Here is a 22,842-nt window from a genome sequence, read left to right on the forward strand (position 1 = left end):
TGTGAGCACAGATCTCAACTAATCTTCACGATCAGGGCACAAGTTTAATGAGGCTGTCCGATCCAAAATCAATAAGGCTACAGTCGGTCATAAGTCTGCAGTCATCCAGTGCACCTACTGTGCGCTGCAAGAATTCGCCGGTTAAACATACTCCCGGTCAGTGGGAACAGCCTCATTCCATACACTTGTATGGAGCGAGGCCGCATCTACTGGACGGGCTCTGGCTGGGAGTATGTATAACTCATACATGCCCTCCAGTCGGGGCTCAGAAACCGGCGAATCCATGCAACATACAGTGTGTGCACTGGGGGGGGGGGGTCATAAGTCACAGAGTGACTGCAAACTACTATTTAACCATTTAGATTATTCTATTATTCACAGTGGCATCTACAAACATATTTGGCATAATGTCTGTAAAAATAATTGAGAGAAAAAATAATTTGTTCTGTTCCTGAAACGCCTAAAAGAAAAATCATTTTTGGTCATTGCACTTTCTAAAAAAAAAATTAAAAAAAATGTAAACACTGATCAAAAAGGAGATTTTTGTGTACTCACCGTAAAATCTTTTTCTCCGAGTCATCATTGGGGGACACAGGACGAATGGGTGTTATGCTGCTGCCACCAGGAGGACACTAAGTTAAACACACACAAAAGATTAACTCCTCCCCTGCAGTATACACCCACAGGCTGGACAATCCAGAGCCAGTTCGGTAACAAAGCAGTAGGAGTAAGCCAATTAACAAACAGACAACGTGTCATAGTCAAAAGACAGACTGAAAAGAACAATTGAGCCAACTAGGCTAACAGGGAGGGTGCTGTGTCCCCCAATGATGACTCGGAGAAAAAGATTTTACGGTGAGTACACAAAAATCTCCTTTTCTCCTACGTATCATTGGGGGACACAGGACGAATGGGACGTCCCAAAGCAGTCCCTGGGTGGGCCAACAAGAAGTTATAAATGCTGTGCGTGCCTACGAGCTACAGATGAGACACTGCCGCTTGTAGGATTCGCCTACCGACGGACGCGTCTGCCGAGGCCTGAGAGTGCACATGATAGTGCTTCGTGAATGTATGCAGGCTGGACCATGTAGCAGCCTTGCAGACCTGCGCTGCCGATGCCTGGTGCCGGATGGCCCAGGACGCGCCGACTGACCGGGTAGAATGAGCCTTGATCCCCGGAGGTGCGGCGTGACCCTTGACACGGTAGGACTCTTGGATGGCGGAACGAATCCACTTGGCAATGGAGGCCTTGGAAGCAGGAAGTCCCTTCCGTGGCCCCTGCGGAAGAACGAACAAGGCGTCTGACCTACGGAGAGACGCAGTTCTGGAGACGTAACGTCTAAGACCCCTCACTAAGTCCAGAGTGTGGAGCGCCCTTTCCGTGCGGTGGAAAGGAGCAGGGCACAGTGAGGGAAGGACAATCTCCTCATTAAGATGGAAGGAGGAAACGACCTTCGGAAGAAAAGTCGGACATGTCCGCAGAACCACCTTGTCCTAGTGGAACACAAGGAAAGGAGGTCGGCACGACAGAGCTGCCAGCTCAGAGACACGTCTAATAGACGTGACAGCCACGAGGAAGGCAATCTTCCAAGACAAGAACAGCAAAGACACTTCATGCAAGGGCTCAAAGGGGGGCTCTTGAAGAGCACGGAGAACTAGGTTCAGGTCCCATGGTTCCAAGGGCATCTTGTAAGGCGGAGCCATATGAGAAACACCCTGGATGAAGGTCCTGACCTGCAATCTGTTTGCAATCTTTCTCTGAAAAAGAACCGAGAGAGCAGAAATTTGGCCCTTAAGAGAGCTGAGAGCAAGACCCAAGTCTACGCCTGATTGGAGGAATTCCAAAATGTGAGGGATAGAAAAACGGAGGGGGAAACGTCCCCGCTTCCTGCACCAGGTGAAGTATACCTTCCAGGCGCGGTGGTAGATGCGCATAGAAGAAGGCTTGCGTGCGCGGAGCATGGTAGATATCACCGTCTGGGGCAACCCCTTCTGCCTCAGTACCCAGGACTCAACGGCCACACCGTTAAACACAGGGCCTCTGAGTTCGGGTGGTAAATGGGCCCTTGAGACAGGAGGTCTGCGCGACTCGGCAGCCTCCAAGGTACGTCTGAGACCAGTTGAACCATCTCGGCATACCATGTCCTGCGCGGCCAGTCCGGAGCGATGAGAAGTACTGGGATCCGTTCTGCCTTGATCTTCCTGATCACCTTTGTCAGAAGAGGAATTGGGGGAAAGATGTATGGGAGTCTGAAACCCTGCCATGAGAGGACGAGAGCGTCGGCTCTGAAGGCTGAGGGGTCGTGAGACCTGGCCATGAAGACGGGAACCTGGCAATTGAGGCGAGATGCCATTAGGTCCACGTCCGGGGTCCCCCATCGAGAGCATATCTGGTGAAAGATTGCGGGATGGAGAGACCACTCTCCGGGATCGAGGCTGTGGCGACTGAGAAAGTCCGCTTCCCAGTTTTCCACGCCTGGGATAAAGACTGCTGAGAGTATGGAATGATGTGTCTCGGCCCAGCGGAGAATTAGCGTCACCTCGACCATGGCCGCCTTGCTGCGAGTGCCCCCTTGGCGGTTGATGTAGGCTACCGCAGTGGCGTTGTCGGACTGGACTCTGACCGCACGGCCGGAGAGGAACGGCTGAAAATGATGGAGAGCCAGTCTGATTGCCCGAATCTCTAGGATATTGATGGGCAGCTGGGACTCCTGCGGAGACCAGCGACCCTGAGTCGAGTGACGCTGGAACACTGCACCCCAGCCGAAGAGACTGGCGTCCGTTGTGACAACCAGCCAGTGCACCGGAAGGAAAGACTTCCCCCGAGTCAGGGAGTACCTCTTGGTCCACCACCTGAGGGACTGTCTGATTGGGCGAGAGAGAAGGAGACGGCGGTCGAGCGAGGCGGGATTCCTGTCCCATACTGCCAGAATGGCATGTTGTAAGGGACGGAGGTGAAAAACCGCAAAGGGCACTGCCTCCATTGCCGCCACCATCCTGCCGAGTACCCTCATGGAGAAGCGTAGGGAGTGAGAGCGAGGTTGAGTAAGCTTCCGGACTTCTCTCTGAAGAGTGGATACCTTTTCCGGAGGCAAAAGTACTAGACCCTGAGAGGAGTCTAAGATCATTCCCAGGTAGGATATGGTTTGGGCCGGGACTGGGGAAGATTTTTTGAAATTGATTTTCCAGCCCAGGCGCAAAAAGGTATTTATAGTGACGTCTACCGCTTCTGAACAGGACCGGAAAGAGGGGCCTTTTATGAGGATGTCGTCCAAGTAGGGCAACACCACTATGCCCCGAGCATGTAGAATGGCCACGGCAGCTGCCATGACCTTGGTGAACACCCGAGGAGCAGTGGCCAGCCCGAAAGGTAGGGCGACAAACTGAAAATGGTGCCCCTGGACCGCGAAGCGGAGGAAGCGCTGATGAGACGGTAGGATGGGAATGTGCAAGTAAGCGTCTTGAACATCTAGAGATGCAAGGAACTCGCCTTCTTCCAGAGAGGCAATTACCGAGCGGAGGGACTCCATACGGAATTGACGTACACGGACGTACTTGTTGAGGAGCTTGAGGTCCAATATTGGACGTACTGAGCCGTCCTTCTTTGGTACAATGAAAAGATTGGAATAGAAACCTTGGTACCTCTCGTTCTGAGGTACCGGGATGATGACCCCGTCTTCCCATAGCGATCTTATGGCCTGAAAATACTGACGGACCCTTGCTCTGGGAGGAGGGGACTGGAAGAAACGAGATGGGGGAAGAGAGACAAACTCTATCTTGTAACCGAAAGACACTAGGTCGCGGACCCATCGGTCGGGAACTACCGAGAGCCACGCGTCCCGAAAGAAGAGTAGGCGGCCGCCAACTCTGTCGGTGTCCTTTGGCGTCTGCCAAGAGTCATTGAGGTGGAGACCTGTTGGGTCTGGGCCCCCTGGACCCCTGTTGTCTGGGTCTGCCTCTCCAAGAGGGAGAAGGTTTGTAAGATGGCTGGGAGGTTCTGTCCTTGCGCTGACCTCTCCCGGCGCCGGGTGGCGCGGAGGGAGAATTGGACCAATTGGAGCCGAAACGGAAATATCGGCCTCGGCCCTGTTGGTTGCGAAAGGGACGAAAGGTCCGTTGCTGGGGAAGGAATTTGCTCTTTCCCCCTGTGGAGTCTGCGATAATTTTATCTAGTTTGTCCCCAAAAAGGCGTTCGCCCTGGTATGGAAGGGACGTGAGAGATTTTTTGGATCCTGAGTCCGCTTTCCAGTCCCTGAGCCAGAGGGATCTGCGGATCGTGACAGCATTGGCCGCTGCCTGTGAGGCACAATTGGCCGCGTCTAAGGATGCGGAAACTACAAAGTCCCCCGCTCTGGCAATCTGAGTGGCCAGGTGTGAAACCTCGGGGGGTAAGTCGGCGTGTAGAGCTGTAGAGGCTAAAGACTCGGCCCAATGGGTCATGGTTTTTGCAACCCATGTGACGGCAAAAGAAGGGAAGAGAGAAGCCGAAGAAGCTTCAAAAGCCGAGCGAGCCATCTGGTCAATTTGTCTATCAGTGGGATGCTTGATGGACGCGGCCTCGGAGGAGGATAGAACCGCCTTGGTGGCTAGCCGCGACACTGGCGGGTCCACGGAGGGTGAGTGAGACCACTCCTTAGCAAGGTCCTGAGCAAACGGATACTTCAATTGCATAGCCTTCTGACCTGAGAAGCGTTTATCCGGACGGACCCTGTGGAGATCGACAATGTCCTTAAATTGAGGATGCGTAGGAAAAAATCTATGAGCCTTTGTGGATCGCCCGAATGACACGGGATGAACCGCCTTGGACGGGGTTTCCTCCTCTAACTGTAGCGTCTGACTTACCGAGTCTATGAGAGAATCTAGGGTCTCTTGGTCGTGACGATACTCTGGGGAACAGGACACGCTGGATGCGTCGTCCAGAAAGGATTCCCTGCTATGAGCTGGGGATGAGTGACGAGAGACTTCGCTCTCTGAGCCGGAGGGCTGATCACGGACCGGAGATATTACCCTGGACTTCTTTCTAGATGAGAGAGGGCTTCTGGAAACGGAACGACCTCTAGGCCGAGAGGGGTTTTTAGGCCGCGTTACATCATCCGTGGAAGCGCCCTGGGTAAGGGACGGGTCACGGAGGGACTGTATCGTCCTTTCCAAGGATGCCACAGATCGAGCGAGGGAGGACGCCCATGCGGGGGTACCAGGCTCACTACATTCCGGGTCAGAGGCCGGAGTATCCTGTGCCGCAGACATTTCGCAGGCGGAGCACAGCGGGGTAGAGTGACCTCGGGGCAGAGATACCTTGCAGGAGGTGCACACAGCAAAAATAACAGAGTGGGTCTTTCCAGTCCGTTTTTGCCTAGACTGTGACATCTTTGCCATAAAGTGAGCGTACTGGCAGGGGAAGAGACAATCCTAATGAGTGCGTCTCACCAAGTTCCGCGGTGCTTGGCAGAGAGATCCTGAAGTCCTGTGCGCTGTGGTGCTGCAGAGCCGCCAGCGCACTTCCTGGTCCAAGATGGCCGCCGAGATGTGAGAAGGGCGCTTCTCGGGAACGAGAAGCGCCCAGAGAGGGAGAAGAGGGAGGGGGGCGTGTCATGGGCGGGCGGTGGATTCCCTGCTATTTGCCACAGAATGTCCGTGGTGGAATCCGGACCAGGGACGGTAAACAGTGCCACCGCCCTAACAGAGCGCCGAATTGCCCGTGCTCCGCGGCTGCAGCGCCGCATTAGAAAGTGGATCCCTGAACGGGCGGTCCCCTGTCAGCTGGTCGGCCCCCGCACTTACCTTGTGCGATGGGGCCGATGCTCCATCCACCTTCACCTTAGTAGGGAGAGGGTGGAGAGCTTCTGCCGCCGTGCAACATCCGCTATGTTCAGTGGTGGTGCAGTGGGCGGCTGCACGGACGCCATGGTAATCTGTCCGGCTGTGCCCTGGCTCCAGGAAACTTAGGTGGATGATTAGTCCCCGTGGTCGCCTGACAGGGAGGGAGGGAGATCGGAACGCTAGGGAACCGTCGCCACACTGGAAAGTGAGCCAGGGCTGGCATCCATCGTCGCGGGAAAGGATACAGGAGGAACGCTCCATGTACTTGCCCGTTGTTGGTGCGGGAGAGATCAGAGCTGAAAATTTGCCTGTCGCTCCCTTCCGTTAAAAACAAAAATTGGTGGGGTCCTGAGGACCCAAGTGCCTCCTGAGACACTAAGTAAGAACTGGCTCTGGATTGTCCAGCCTGTGGGTGTATACTGCAGGGGAGGAGTTAATCTTTTGTGTGTGTTTAACTTAGTGTCCTCCTGGTGGCAGCAGCATAACACCCATTCGTCCTGTGTCCCCCAATGATACGTAGGAGAAATGTAGTTTTTATTACTACTATTTTGGGATAAATCCTATAGTTTGGCATAAAAAAAAGTGTTTATACAGCCTCATCGATGGGGAACAAAAAAAAAAGGTGTATGATTCTTAGAAAATGGTGACCCAAACCAGTTTTATTTTCTTTTGTCTACAAAGTTCTGAAAATGATGAATCGTTAAAGAATGTTCCAGTTTCATGAAAGTTATTTCCCCAGTAAGAAAAAACAAACAAAGAAACTGTGCTATAATCACCCAGCCTGGCTGAGTAAAGAAGATGGGAATACCCATACCCAAAGACTATCTAAAGGATTAAAAAATGACTACCTTGAGCACTACACATTTAATATTATGAGATTTTAGATGACACATTGAATAAAAAAAAGTTTAAATCTCTTGCAATACCCCCAACTCTGTGTTAAGACGATGAATATGCACACTAGCGCCAGCTAGCGCTAACTATTGCTGCTAAACAATGGGGAAAAAGTGATGCCATTAAAAAAAAAAAAAAAAAAAAAAAAAAATCAGAAGAGAAAAGTACGGTAAATAAATGTTTTAAATAAGAGGCAAATGCAATCAATACAATTCTGCAGGAAATGGATCCTCCTACAAAATCATCTGACAAAGACATTCTATTGCTGGCTACATCTTCACACTTGGATGACAGCAGATGACGCAGCAGCGCTATAGACATCTGCTCCTACATAGCACTTCTAAAAATGTTACTGCTGACACACCGCCGACGACAGCAGCCATGGACTACAGCCGGAGGAGAGCCAGTTACAAGTGCTACACGGAGAATTGGCACTCAGTGGTCTATCTACTCTAGTTATGTTCAATACTAACTGCAAACAACAAGGGTCTCCCCATTAAGAAGTTACAGCAGCTCATCCTCGCTGAAGACCCAACCTATCCATGGAGTAGACGGGCAGTGCATTGATTTTAATGGGCTCCTTGTAGTCCTCCATTGCACATACAGTGGTGGTGCTGCAGGTAAACTCAATACAGTTCTTGCTGTGGGGTTTTCCTGCAGATTACAGCAGCGGTAAAGCACCACATAAGGACTTCTATTCAGAGAATCCAGCAGAAGCAAAAAAAAAAAAAGTGTAGAAAATTGACTTTAGCATCTTCTCCAAGTTAATGATTAGTTCATCATAATAGACTTGCTCAATAACAAAGGAGCAGAAAATATCTTGCACTGACACACGTACCCACTGAGAATAGCTCCGAGCAGCTCAGTGATGATAGCTTTTAGCTGACTGACAGCGCAGAAGATCAAATTATATCCTGTCATGTCAGAACCCTCTGTCTCAGCAGTCTCTCTATATTATATAATATAGAATCATAACTCTGTTGGCTCCTATTGTCAGTGAGCATTATCCAGTCATACTGCTGCAGATCAGCAATGTGATCTAACACGTGCACTGCAGCGGACCTCCGGGAGGAGGCAGGCGAGTATGTCATGGAGAGGACCATCCTACGTGTTACATAGCCATTATACCATTACATGGGATGTGTGACATGGACCATAGATGTAATCTAACGCAAAGACGAATTTACCTAAACAGGTAAGAATAGAAAACTACACCACTTCTCAAATAAAAGTAAATACATGTACCTAGGTCATTAATATTTAGCCAAAAATTGGGGCAGTCACAACTAAAGGTTTCTTTCACGCTCTCTAATGGCAGCAGAGCAAATTTCATCATTTGAAGAGGTCAACCTTTATCACAATTCATAAGACCCCCACGAACACTAACAAAATATGACATAATGACATGGTGAAGCTCTCGAATGACAAATATTCAATGTCTATGAGGTGGACCAAAATGGTGCTGTATTCATCAGTCCCACAGATCCTGAAAGGAGGGGCACTGTGCACACGTGACCACCACGACAATCAATTTGACACCACTTGTGGAGACACAGATTAAATATTAGAAAAAAAAAAAACTTTTTGACAGTGAGGGTGATCAATGAGTGGAACAGGCTGCCATTAGAGGTGGCGAGTTCTCCTTCAATGGAAGACTTCAGAGGCTGGACAGACATCTGTCTGAGATGGTTTAGTGAATCCTGCATTGAGCAGGGGGGTTGGACACGATGACCCCGGAAGTCCCTTCCAACTCTAACATTCTAAGATTCTATGACCCTCCAGGGAAAACAAAGATTGGCGTTTTACTTAAAACTGCATGAATCCTCATCTTACCAGACACCAGTTGTCAGGAAAGTATCGGGAGACCCCATACATCAGATTAATCAATTATTAGAGGAGAGTAAAAAGATTTGTGTTGCCCTGGTCAGGTTGCCACGGAGGATTGGACTGTACGCCGGACCAGGGTAGTCTTCATGTTTGAGACTGGCATCCTGTGCATCTCTTGTGATTATAAGCCCAGCAACAACATGACAAATGTGGGGCCCAGTGAGCACAAGTGGCACCTAGTATTCCAGGCCGAAAATGCCGGCTGCCATGGAGGAGTGTCCTAACCCGCCGCCATGGAGGACTGATCCAGTGCAGCACAAATCTTTTTCCTCAACTCTTTCTAATATGTATAGGAGAAAAAGAATATAAAGGGTGATCCTACTGGAGTTGGCTCACAAAAAAAATATATATTATATTTAGAGACTAGTTACCGAATGTATTAAAAAGAAGTGCCACTTTACACACGGATTTCGTGGTCAGAGTTTAAACAGAATGATACCCAAAGACATACTGATAGGGAATTTAGATTGTGAGCCCCAATGGGGACAGCGATGATGTCTGTAAAGCGCTGCAGAATGTTATGTAAGCATAATAAATACCATCATTCACCTATTGGAATATGTCCTAGTTACTGCGCAACCAATGTGTACTACATTTTATCTTTCTCATGTAAAATACCCAAAATTAACAACAACACTAACTAAGTGTTTATGGTTACAAAAATATAAGTTAGAGCGGCAGATTTTAAGTTAACGTTTCACCTTGAGCCACCAGTCCTAAAAGGTTCTCAAGTGAGTTTTATATACTTTATCTATGACTGTTATTGGAAAATGTTGGTAAAATTATTCTTGTACGATTATTGGACAGAGATAAAATCACAAGTCAAAATAGATTGTAGATTCAGTACCTTAAGGAAAAATTTACAGTAATCTCTTTTCAGAGTGTAAATAGCGACTTCACGAAGCCCCTCCAACCCGTACATGTCAGCAACCGAGAGTATCTGACTACAAGAAAAGCAGAAATGAATGAGGATCGTCATCACCATGTGGCAAGAAATAAACCTACACTGATAAATGAAGTCAACTTTTTCAATAGCCCTTTTCATATAGTTGTGTTTAAATATTTGATCAGATATTATATAAAACCTAAAATAATAATAAAAAAGCAACTGGTTTAATGTGCCATATGCAAATAATGTAGGATAGTCAATTTCAAGTTTGGTTTTAAAATGGACAGTGGCACAAGTATAAGGCGGTGCGAAAGGTGATCAACCAAACCTAATGAACATAGATATCAAAAACCTAATGATCACAGGACATAAAAGGAGTATTTTTGTCACAGTTATCTCATTTGGAGATTTCAGTCCAGTAATAACTAGAATAACTAGAAAGTTTATCTAATCCTGCAGAGCCTGTAGAGAGGGCCAAAGGGAATTTCTGATCAGAAAAATGATCGATTGTTTAAATTAGAAATTTATGGCAAACGTGTATTTTAGTATATTATGCATTAAAAAAAAAAGCACAGAAATATTGGAAGGTTCACACTGGTCACTAGGCCTGATCCTAGATCCTGTGCAGCAGCCAAATGAACATAGGAAACAAGAGAATGACTCCGACTCCTTGACCTTTATAGAGAAACGAGCTGGACCATACAAGAGCAATAGGGTCTTATCCGATAAATCAGTGAAGATAAAGGACGCGGTATCTGTTCACCGTGTGAGGTTGTGTAACCCACAACAAAAATTAATACTTTGGGAGGTAGTCGTACCAGCTGCTGTGACCCCCAACAGGATGGAGGATCCAACATAATAATCAGTTACCGGAGAAGAGTGGGTAGTTTACAACCGTTCTCCTGATGAAGAAGTCTGCCAAACTTCGAAACATGTTGAGAATAAAACCGCATTTCGTTATGAAACTGCATTTCAGACCTTTATTGTGAACACAGAACCAGCAGCGCAGATTAACCCACTCTTCTCCACTACCTCACTGACTTCTGTAATTAGTGGAACCACATTGTGGTTCTCCTGAAGTTGGTTAAACTTTGAAAAGCGTTGAGAATAAACCACATGATCTATTCCCGCATCATATCCTCCAGATTTCTTGACTCCAGCACAGCAGACTACTACTCCTATCCTCCATCATTTGTTCTACACAGTAGGATTTCCCATCCTGAGAGTACTGCAGCAGCTGTTATACCTCGGGTTCCTCAGTTGTGGGTTAAACAATCCCAAAAGGTGAGAAATTCCGCTACCTCTCACATAGACCAATTTCTCCACCAGATAAGACCCTATTGCGCTTGGTGCCTCCGGCTCTCTCTCATTGACCTTTATGGAAGTTTACTAGACTTTTTTCTATTTATTTTTCTCTCTAAGATGTTTGAGTTGCTAGTGGACCTAGGAGGAGGTCAGTTGTGATATCACCTATGGTGTCTGGTGGACCCTGTGTGATCTACTGTACACAGATGTTACCTGTCACTGGGCTCGGACTGGCCCACCGGAGAATTGGAGGATTCTCCGGTGGGCCCAGGCACTGACACCTGCTGGCATACTGCTGGCCCCCCCAGTGTCTATGGGGCCCCTGAGTCAAGGGGGCCCACCCTGTGCCAGTAGCAGCAGCTGGAGACAGCATCCTGTCCCTGCTGCTAAAGCAAAATGAATATTCACGCTTCCCCACGCCCCAAACAAAAAAAAAGTGTCACCTACCCATTAGTCTGTAAAAGACAGCACTCATACGACACGGGTCTCATCGCTTTTTTGTATTTTGTGGACAATTTGTTTGCAAAAAAAAATAAAGCACACGCTTGATTTCGCTCCTAGAGCATTATGTGCATGTGAAAAACAGACATGTAAATGGAAACTTATGCTCAGATGTCTTCGTGAAATAAAATAAAGTCACAAGATTACAGAAATTTTTTAAATAGATAGTAATATGGAAAAATCACATAATCCATCCATCGACCTCAATACGGGCTCAGAACTGCACAGACCAGATCATCTATGAGGACGTGCACTAATCTCTAGTTTCGCATCACATATAGGTAAAGAAGGCAGCCTGCTGAAAAGCAATGCAACTCTTAAGGCCCCGTCTCACATAGCGAGATCGCTAGCGAGATCGCTGCTGAGTCACTAGTTTTGTGACGCAACAGCGACCTCAGTAGCGATCTCGCTATGTGTGACACGTACCAGCGATCAGGCCCCTGCTGCGAGATCGCTGGTCGTGTCGGAATGGCCTGGACCTTTTTTTGGTCGTTGAGGTCCCGCTGACAGCGCTGAATCGGTGTGTGTGACACCGATCCAGCGATGTCTTCACTGGTAACCAAGGTAAACATCGGGTTACTAAGCGCAGGGCCGCGCTTAGTAACCCGATGTTTACCCTGGTTACCAAAAAAAACAAACAGTACATACTCGCCTTTCGGTGTCCCTTGCCGTCTGCTTCCTGCTCTGACTGAGCCGCCGTACAGTGAGAGCGCAGCGGTGACGTCACTGCTGTGATCTGCTCTCACTGTACGGCGGCTCAGTCAGAGCAGGAAGCAGACGGCAAGGGACACCGAAAGGCGAGTATGTACTGTTTGTTTTTTTTGGTAACCAGGGTAAACATCGGGTTACTAAGCGCGGCCCTGCGCTTAGTAACCCGATGTTTACCCTGGTTACCCGGGTGCTGCAGGGGGACTTCAGCATCGTTGAAGACAGTTTCAACGATGTCGAAGTCGTTCCCCTGATCGTTGGTCGCTGGAGAGAGCGGTCTGTGTGACAGCTCCCCAGCGACCACACAGCGACTTACCAACGATCACGGCCAGGTCATATCGCTGGTCGTGATCGTTGGTAAATCGCTATGTGAGACGGGGCCTTTACAAGAGCCTTCTCCTTATCTCGCCCCAGCTACAGCTAAGCCCATACGTGATAAATGAGAAAGGGGGAATATATAATATTATCTCCGCAAACCAATTCCTTGCTGATAAGCCTGCTGAAATAAGATGCAGATTCAGCTCTTCCTGCATCATTTAATGGTTACAGGGATCTCACCATAATGTTTTATGGTCAATGTGCTCTATAATTCATGCTCATTACAGTCCAAATAAAGGGCTTTCATACACTGAAAATAAAAAAAAATGTTACCCAGCATCAGTGTTTTTTGGAAGGTCCATAATTCCTCCATATATGAAGTGCAAGATGACGGTCATGTCTGCTGGTTTAACACTGGGAAGATAAAACATCAATAAAGGCATTTATCATACTACAATGGTGTTAATACTTATGTCTGAACATAATATCTTTGCCTGGAGTATCGTTTAAGAGGAAAATTAAGAACTGCAATTGTTTGTTGTTGTTTTTTTTAAACACACTGGGAGCAACGGCTCCTGTTTAGTGGTGGCAGAACTAGTTGGTGCAGCAGTTACTCTGCCAAAGAATATTTGTAAAGGGATATTCCAATTGTTAAAAAAAAAACAAAAAAAAAAAACACCACCTCAGATTTTTAGGGTCTACGCATCCTGTAATTATTGAAAAACCTTCACTGATTACTTCCATTGGTAAATAACCTGTTCTGGTCACAAGATGATCCCTCATGTCCTCAGTATCTTAAAAAAAAAAATAGTGCCAATACAAAGTGACCAAACACTTGAGTAAGGCCAGTTTCACCGTCAGAGTACGGACCGATCATGGGGCTCCTGAACCAAACAACAGCCTGATATATGCCCATGAGGCCGTAGAGTTTGCGTCAGGAGGCCCTGAGGCTGGTCCATGCATTGTGGTCCAAGTACTGACTGCGAAACAGATGTGAGAAACTGGACAAATCATCAATTTACCAAGAAAGCTTTCAAACTTTAGAGGCAAATAGCAAAGGAAAATGTATAACCGCAAACAAGAGATTTAGTATTTAAAACCAAAAAGAGAACTCTTGGGCTACGTTTCCGTAATATAATAATATAAGCTTTTGGTGGATTTTGACGAGGTGTATTTTTGCTGTGTCAAAAACGCAGCGTCCTACAATTCTAACAAAGTGCATGGGATTTATAGAAATCTCATGCTTACTGTGCTTTTTTCCAAATCCACAACATGTCAAATCTCTCTTGCGGCTACGGTGAGTATTCTGAGCAGAATTTTCCCAAAGAATTGCACTGATTTTGGAAATTTTGCATGTAGAAAAGCACATGTGTTTTTAGTGTGTTTCTATGGCAGAAACACATCAAATCTGCATGTCCTCTGCAGCTAAACGTCAAAGTTCAAAGTTTTAGGGTATGTGAACACGCTGCGGATTTTGCTGCGGATCCGCAGCGGATTGGCCGCTGCGGATTCGCAGCAGTTTTCCATGCGTTTACAGTACTATGGAAAACAAAATCCACAGTGCACATGCTGCGGAAATAAAACAAGCGGAAACGTAGTGTTGTTTATTCCGCAGCATGTCAATTCTTTGTGCGGATTCCGCAGAGGTTTACACCTGCTCCATAATAGGAATCCGCAGGTGTAAAACCGCAGGTGGAATCCGCACAAAAACCGCAGGTAAAACGCGGTGCTTTTTACCTGCGGATTTCTAAAAACAGGTGCGGAAAAATCCGCAGAGGTTCCATCTACATGTGCACATACCCTTAATCAAAGCAAAAAAAAAAAAAAAAAAAAAAAAAAGGAACGTACCAGAAACAAAGCAGTTTTATTTACAGCATAACACCAACAAGGGTCAAAAAACACACAAGAAAACATAGAAGGAAAGAAAAAAACAAAACAAAAAAAAAAAAAACACGCCAGTGATCTAATTTAAATAATAGGTGTAGAAATGGCAAAAAACATTCAGCAACATCAAAAACACAAGAAAAGTTCATCGTGGGAATGTAGCATTAGGGCTTGTTCACATGTTGCATTTTTGTCGCAAGGGTAAAAAAAAAAACAACAACAAAAACACAAAAAAAAACCACTTCACTTTAAAGTACCAAAACAGCAAGTGAAACTTCTGAAGCCTTATGCATATGCTGCTTATTTTTTTTTTTCTTTGGGGGATGTGATCAGAAGGTTTTTTTGTTTGTTTGTTCTTTTAAATCGGCAGCATGTCAATTCATTTAGCAAATTTGTCACATTTTTCACCCATTCAAATAAATGGGAGGGAGGGTTTGGTGTGAAAGGCATAAAAGACAAAAGTATTTTAAGCCGCATTTAAACTTGCCATCCCTAGAGTATTTGCAGTAGATTTTTCTGCACAAAAAGACAACGTGTGCACATAGCCTTAGACAATGTATTCTGCACTGAAGGGTCTGTTACACAGATGTAAACCAAGCCTTTGATAGAACTCCCAAACATTTCTGCAGCTGCAGATAGTACATATTGGAGACGTGATGGCACTTCCCGACTAAATGAACAAGAGAGTTTAATATGGGATGTAATTACCCTTCAATCTTGATTAGGTCTCGAGAGGTCTCAGCCCAACATCCACTCAACATAGCAGCAAAGTAAGTAGATCTGGCACACAGCACAGCCCTGTAGAGAGAACAGAATAAACTCCAACAATGTTGGCTTATAAACCCATAATAAACTCTCTAACGTAAAGGCTTATGTCTTTAAGATTACTTTTATTAAAGTGTTTGCACCAAGATGTGAAGTGATCTATCTTTGGATAGCGGATAACTTCCTGATCACTGGCGGTCCTCAACCGATCCCCACGAGGAGGCTCTGAAGAGCCTGGTCTGGACAGATTGAATGAAGGTCAAGCACTCGCACCTCTACTCCATTCACTCTCCCGAGTGCTACAATTGCCAGGGAGCACCCCTCTCAGAGACCTAGGAGTAATGGAAGTTGCACAAGTAGACCTCTCAGTCAATTTTTTTTGTTTAAGGTCTATTGCAATATATTAGCGGTCATTAAATTTACTGTTCTCTGCTGGCTTTGTCCAAGTCTACACAACAAAGCTGACCAGTGAACTGAAAAACTCAAAAAGTGCCAGCCAGAGGTAAGCCGTCCATTACTGTGCGAGATAAATGTATACCCAAAAGGTGAAAATTAACATGATCAAAGGCAAAAATAAAATAAAAAAAAAACTACAACAAAAACAAATGCATGTAAGAATTTCAGTAGAAAGAAAAACGTTTCATTTACTTACAAATATGCTTCCCAGCTTCAGATCTGTGATACGGTGCTATGTGTGTAAAGACCCAAAGGGACTGTCCTAATTACCATTTTTATCTGTTCCCCAAACACAAAGTACAGGGATAGAGCCATAACAGGCTCAGGATAGCACCAGATTACACAGAAATCATAGGAGTTCTCTTATGAATGGAAAACATTGCACTGACTGAGAATGATAAAACACCATCCAAAACCCAAACACAATGGTCAGTGGAAAACAAAATGAAACCGACACCAAGCTTCTAACGCCCATAAACACAGATATTTGGGACATAACTAACTATTCCAATTTTTAATGACAGAATCCAATGCATAATGACAAAAGTCCTGGTCCAATCAAAACCAGTGATAATCAGAAGCTATGTCCCTGCACATAATGCATAAAAAAGCAGTTGTATTGCACAATGTTGGATTTTTTTGTCAATAAATAATAACCATATAACCTCATGTATGAGAAATAATGGAAATGCATAAAAGGATCACAAAAGTCTGCTGTGCACATCAAACAAAGTGTGGGTAAAAGATCATATAGCACTTCTCAACTATAAAAGAAACAGGAGCTCATGGCTAAACGTGTCAATGGGTAGAAGGGGTGCTTGGATCAGCGAGGGTATGCCCTAGTAGACAACTCTGTAGTTTACTTTTACACAATAATGTAAGATCAAGTATCCATTTGACAGTGTATTAAAAAAAAAAACCACACACACATCAAAGTTGAATAGAGATAATGGGTGTATAGAAAAAAGATGCAACACAACAGGTGCACTAAATCACTTTTTTATATAAAAATATCACTCGTTAAGTAAAAGTAATTTTTTAAAAATGTAAATACCGAATATACTTGAGTATAAGCCGACCCCCCTAATTTTCCCACAAAAAACTGGGAAAACTTAATGACTCGAGTATAAGCCTAGGGTGGGAAATGCAGCAGCTACCGGTAAATGTCACAAGTAAAAATAGATACCAATAAAAGTAAAATTAATTGAGACATCAGTAGGTTAAGTGTTTTTGAATATTCATATTGAATCAGGAGCCCCATATAATACTCCATAAAGTTTATGATGGCCCCATAAGATGCTCCATACAAAATACTCCCCATATAATCCTGCATAAATGTTAATAATGGCCCCATAAGATGCTCCATAAAGATATTTGCCCCATATAGTGCTGCACAAACGTTATGGCCCCATAAGATGCTCCATACAGACATTTGTCCCATACAATGCTGCACAAACGTTAATTATGGCCCCATAATATGCTCCATACAGACACTTGCCCCATATAGTGCTGCACAAACGTTGATTATGGCCCCATATACACATGACCCATATAATGCTGCACAAATGTTATGGCCCCATAAGATACTCCGTACAGACATTTGCCCCATACAATGCTGCACAAATGTTAATTATGGCCCCATAAGATGCTCCATACAGACACTTGCCCCATTTGCTGTTGCTGAGATAAAAAAAATAAAAATCACATACTCACCTCTCCGTCACTCAGGCCCCCGGCACTTAACAATATTCACCTGACTTCGTTCCGGCGCCGCTCCATCTTCAGCGTCTTCTGCACAGACGATCAGGCGCGGTGACGTGGTTAGTGCGCGCCCTCTGACCTGAGCGTCACTGCAGAAGACGCTGAAGACGGAGCAGTGCCCGGAACGGGGACAGGTGACTATCGCGCAGCGCTCCCCTCCCCATTATACTCACCTGCTCCTGAAGCGGTCCCTGCAGGTGGTTGGTTCCCCGATGCCACAGCTTCTTCCTGTATTGAGCGGTCACCGTTAAAGCTCATTACAGTCATGAATAAGTGGGTCCACCCCTATGGGAGGTGGAGCCGCATATTCTTGACTGTAATGAGCGGTACCATGTGACCGCTCAGTACAGGAAGAAGCTGGGGCGTCGGGGAAACAGGGACCTGCAGGGACCGCGCCAGGAGTAGGTGAGTATAATTAGACAGCCCCCGCTCCCCCTCCCGTCCCCTGGGTATGACTCGAGTATAAGCCGAGAGGGGGACTTTCAGCCCCAAAAAATGGGCTCAAAATCTCAGCTTATACTCGAGTGTATACGGTATGTTATCTACCCCTGTACTCAAAGACCTAAACAAAAAAGGTTATATAAGGTGTTAAACTAAATGGTCTTTGCTCACTGCACAATAAAAAAAAAAAATATATATTTATTCAATAAAGAAATAGATCACAGAATCATTGGCATGTAAAAGTTTGAGCCCCCCTGGTCAAAATTACTGTTATTGTGAACAGGTAAGCAAGTTGAAGATGAAATGATCTCTAAAATGCCTACAGTTAGAGATGACACATTTCATTTGTATTTTAGGCAAAAAAATTATATTAGAATATATATAGCTCAAAAAAAATAAAGGGAACACTTAAACATCAGAATATAACTCCAAGTAAATCAAACTTCTGTGAAATCAAACTGTCCACTTAGGAAGCAACACTGATTGACAATCAATTTCACATGCTGTTGTGCAAATGGAATAGACAACAGATGTAAATTATTGGCAATTATCAAGACACCCTCAATAAAGGAGCGGTTCTGCAGGTGGGGACCACAGACCACATCTCAGTACCAATACTTTCTGGCTGATGTTTTGGTCACTTTTGAATGTTGGTTGTGCTTTCACACTCGTGGTAGCATGAGACGGACTCTACAACCCACACAAGTGGCTCAGGTAGTGCAGCTCATCCAGGATGACACATCAATGCGAGCTGTGGCAAGAAGGTTTGCTGTGTCTGTCAGCATAGTGTCCAGAGGCTGGAGGCGCTACCAAGAGACAGGCCAGTACACCAGGAGACATGGAGGTGGCCATAGGAGGGCAACAACCCAGCAGCAGGACTGCTACCTCAGCCTTTGTGCAAGGAGGAACAGGAGGAGCACTGCCAGAGCCCTGCAAAATGACCTCCAGCAGGCCACCAATTTGCATGTATCTGCACAAACGATTAGCCACAGAACACCAGGATTGGCAAATTCGCCATTGGCGCCCTGTGCTCTTCACAGATGAAAGCAGGTTCACACTGAGCACATGCGAGTCTGGAGATGACGTGGAGAGCAATATGCTGCCTGCAACATCCTTCAGCATGACCGGTTTGGCAGTGGGTCAGTAATGGTGTGGGGTGGCATTTCTTTGGAGGGCCGCACAGCCCTCCATGTGCTCGCAAGAGGTAGCCTGACTGCCATTAGGTACCGAGAAGAGATCCTCAAACCCCTTGTGAGACCATATGCTGGTGCGGTTGGCCCTGGGTTCCTCCTAATGCAGGACAATGCCAGACATGTGGCTGGAGTTTCAGCAGTTCCTGCAAGATGAAGGCATTGGCCCAAAATAAATCCCAAGGAGACCAAATAAGGTTAGCTTTCTCTACAGCATTGTCATTAATGATGAGGAAAAGTGCCTGATCTTAAATGTATTGAAATAATGAAAGACAACTTGGTTTTCAGTTCATTATAGGAATGTAAAATTATTATGTCGCCGAAGTTAAACAAACTAGACTGAGTCCATACCTCTGTCATTGAGTTGTTTAGACTTTCAGGGAAATTCAGATGGAAAAGGAAGGAAGTAAGAGCGGAGTTCGGTGATGCTAGATTAATTTTTTAGAGCAGACCAGCCATATACTTCGGGTGTGCATCATTGGACCCAAAAGATCTTATTGGAGGATTGTAAGCCCCATTCCAGATCAGGGAATTGGGGTGAGCTGGGGCTAACCAGAATGTTTCAATCTCCAACCATTTCATATCGGCAGGTTTAGAAGACCACAATGGGAGGTGCCCAATAATAATGAACAGAGTTAGGAGCCACTAGGTCTCCCATCTTTTTAAATCGGCCAACATTACAGACTTTGGAATTCTATGACGTCTTCCTGCCCATATGAAATTTAAAGTGACTTGAAAAGTATGTAAATCTCTGAGGGGAACTGATATGAGTAAAGTCTCAAAAAGATATAAATGTTTTGGGAGAATAGTAATTTTTATTGCTGAGATGCGTCGAAATAGTGAGAGAGGGAGTGATTTCCATTTCGTCAATAAGGATCGCATTTCTTTATATAGTGGAGGGAAATGGCTCTCAAATAGACTGGAGTACGAAGTTGTTAGATTAATTCCTAGGTATTTGAGTGAGGTGGAGCGACAGTGGTATTTAAAGTTACTCTGAAAATGATCTAGATGGGAGTCATTTATGTTAATTGGGAGGGCTTCAGTCTTAGTTCAAGTTGTTTTATACCCTGATAATTGGCTGAATTTTAAAAGCAGTGAATGGAGGTTGGGTGCGCTGCATGAGGTTTCGTGAGTGTTAGGAGGATATTAAATCGGCAAAAAGGGATAATTTGTCTTTGTCTTTAACCCAAATTCCCTTAATACCTGGTGATGCTCTGATAGCAACAGCCAAAGGCTCAATGTAACGGACGAAAAGTAGGGGAGAAAGCGGGCACCCCTGTTTGGTGCAGTTTTTAATGTTAATTGGTTTAGGGGAGCTACGAGGAAGCTACTGTATATCATAGCTGAGGGACAAGAGTATAATCCCTGAACAGCTTTTTTTTTTTAAAAAAAGGGTGCCATATGTCCCAAGGGCTTTAAAAGTATGTGCACAGGTCCGGATTTCTTGCAGAAATTTCCTGAAGAAAACCGGAAATTTTCTGCATGAAATCCGCATATTTTTTTTTTGCGTTTTTTTTAGCATTCTGCAAGCGTAATTAGCTTGCAGAATGCTAAAGTTTTCCAAGCGATCTGTAGCATCGCTTGGAAAACTGACTGACAGGTTGGTCACACTTGTCAAACATAGCGTTTGACAAGTGTGACCATCTTTTTACTATAGATGCTGCCTATGCAGCATCTATAGTAAAAGATAGAATGTTTAAAAATAAAAAAAAAATGGTTATACTCACCTGCAGGCGTCCGTTCCTATAGATGCCGGTGTGGTTCAGGACCTTCCATGACGTCGAGGTCACGTGAGCGGTCACATGACCGGTCTCGACCAATCACAAGACCATGACATCATCGCAGGTCCTTCACCGCAGACCAGCTATAGAAACCGAAGCGGCAGCATGCAGTGGAGAGGCGGGAAGACATCGAAGGTGAGTATATGACTATTTTTTATTTTAATTCTTTTTTTTTGACCAATTATATGGTGCCCAGTCCGTGGAGGAGAGTCTCCTCTCCTCCACCCTGGGTACCAACCGCACATAATCTGCTTACTTCCCGCATGGTGTGCACAGCCCCGTGCGGGAAGTAAGCAGATCAATGCACTCCTAGGTGTGCGGAATCCCCTGCAATTCCGCATTTTAATGAACATGTTGCTTTTTTTTCCGCGATGCGATTTTTTCGGTGAAAAAAGGCTACATTTGCACAAAAAATGCGGAATACACTGAAAATAATGGGAGGCATATGTTAGCGTTTTTTTTCGCGTTTTTATAGCGAAAAAACGCGAAAAAAACGTGAAAAATACTGAACGTGTGCACATGGCCTAAAGGGCCAACTAAGGCAATCAAACGCCTTCTCGGCATCTAAACTCGACTGCCCTTCTGGTATTGTCGCCACCTTGTCTTAAAGGGACAAATCCCACTTGATCTTTGTGGATCATATAAAAAGATAATCATTGATTATGACGTATTGCAAACATTTTTGTAAATATTTTAACATCTGATTTGAAAAGGGCAATCGGTCTATAGTTTATGCAGCCTAGTCTATCCTTGCTTGGAATAGAATCCGTGATCAGGGATCGGTGTTCCCTTTAGAAAAGAATTGAAAAAGGGGAATTACTGAAGGGATAAGTTCATCTTCGAAGGTATTATAGTATATGTAGGAAAGACCATCAGGTCCCGGGGTCTTCCCATTTGAGTGGTTATGGATTACATCTTTAATTTCCTCTTCGGTAATCAAGTCATTTACTGAAGTCATTGCTTCTGAGGAAAGAGGAAGCAATTGACAAGAGTCCAAAAATCAACCAATAAGGTTACTTCTTGGGGTTAGATGGGAGAGTAGAAGGAAAAAAGCAAAGTTGTGAGAAATGGTCATGAAAAATGTCCGCAATTTCTTTAGGGTTATGTGTAATTTGATTATTTTTATTACCCAAGACATGAGGGGTAGTCTGTTCTGTATGATCCTCAAGTTGTTTAGCTAGTAGCGTGTGGGGCTTGTTTTTTTGTTTTTTTTTCATAATATCTTTGTTGAGTATAAAGACGTTTGTCTACACGTTTCAAAGCTAAGTTTTTTAAGTGAGCCCTAACATCTACAAGTCGTTTAAAGGTTATTCTGGAAGGATTAGAGATTATATTTGCATCGAGAAATTTTTATTACGAAGTCAAAGCTTCTTGTTTACCCCAAAGCACGACTGACCCACCCCCATGCTTAATGGTTGGCGAGATGTTCTTTTCCCGATACGCTGTGTCCTTTTTTTCTCTCCACACAAACCTTTGAGGATTGTGGCCAAAGAGATACAGTATATTTTAAGCTCATCGGTCCACAGGACTTGTTTCCAAAATGAATCAGGCTTGTTTAGATGTTCTTTTGCATACTTCTGACTCTGAATTTTATGGTGACGTTGCAGGAGAGGTTTTCTTCTGATGACTCTTCCATGAAGGCCATATTTGTGCAGGTGTCTCTGAACAGTAGAACACATGTACCACAACTCCAGTATCTGCTAAATCTTTCTGAAGGTCTTTTGCAATCAAGCGGAGGTTCCGATCTGCCTCTATAGCAATCCTACGAGCAGCTCTCATTGAAGTTTTGGTTGGTCAATTTCCAAGGGTGGCCAAACTTTAGCATGGGACCATTTTGTATATTTAAATGTAAAATATGAAAATATATATATATTTTTTGCCTAAAATACAAAGGAAATGTATTATCTTTAACTTTAGGCCTTTTAGAGATTATTTGATCTTCAACTTGCTTAACTGTTCATCAAGAACAGTAATTTTCATCAGAGGGCCCAAACTTTTACATGACACTATACCAGAGAGTATAACAAGTGAAGTCATGGCCTGCATTGGGGTTGAATGTATCGACATGCCTTTAATTCGGTCTACGGTAAAGGAATATCTGTCTGCACCATTCTGTAAGATGATCTATAGAAAACAAAATCCCCTATATTCCATGCAGTACACATTATGGTTAATGACCAACATAAGCCACTGTATATGTACTGACATTTTAATCTACTTCAACATATACCAGTAGTAGAAC

At 44.9% G+C, this 22,842-nt stretch overlaps 1 protein-coding gene across 2 annotated transcripts in view; it reads right to left on the reverse strand.

Annotated features, from left to right (window-relative positions):
* The window catches only part of BTBD8 (BTB domain containing 8), a 106,228-nt gene that overhangs the window by 58,473 nt on the left and 24,913 nt on the right, over positions 1 to 22,842 (reverse strand). For both annotated transcript variants that reach the window (XM_077278582.1, XM_077278583.1), the window contains exons 6-8: positions 14,915 to 15,004; positions 12,656 to 12,736; positions 9,449 to 9,545 (exon numbers count right to left, since the gene is read on the reverse strand). In XM_077278582.1, coding sequence (XP_077134697.1) covers positions 9,449 to 9,545; positions 12,656 to 12,736; positions 14,915 to 15,004 — 268 coding nt within the window. The remainder of the gene's footprint in view (positions 1 to 9,448; positions 9,546 to 12,655; positions 12,737 to 14,914; positions 15,005 to 22,842) is intronic.

Source organism: Ranitomeya variabilis, chromosome 8, assembly GCF_051348905.1.
Source record: "Ranitomeya variabilis isolate aRanVar5 chromosome 8, aRanVar5.hap1, whole genome shotgun sequence".
NCBI lineage: Eukaryota > Metazoa > Chordata > Amphibia > Anura > Dendrobatidae > Ranitomeya > Ranitomeya variabilis.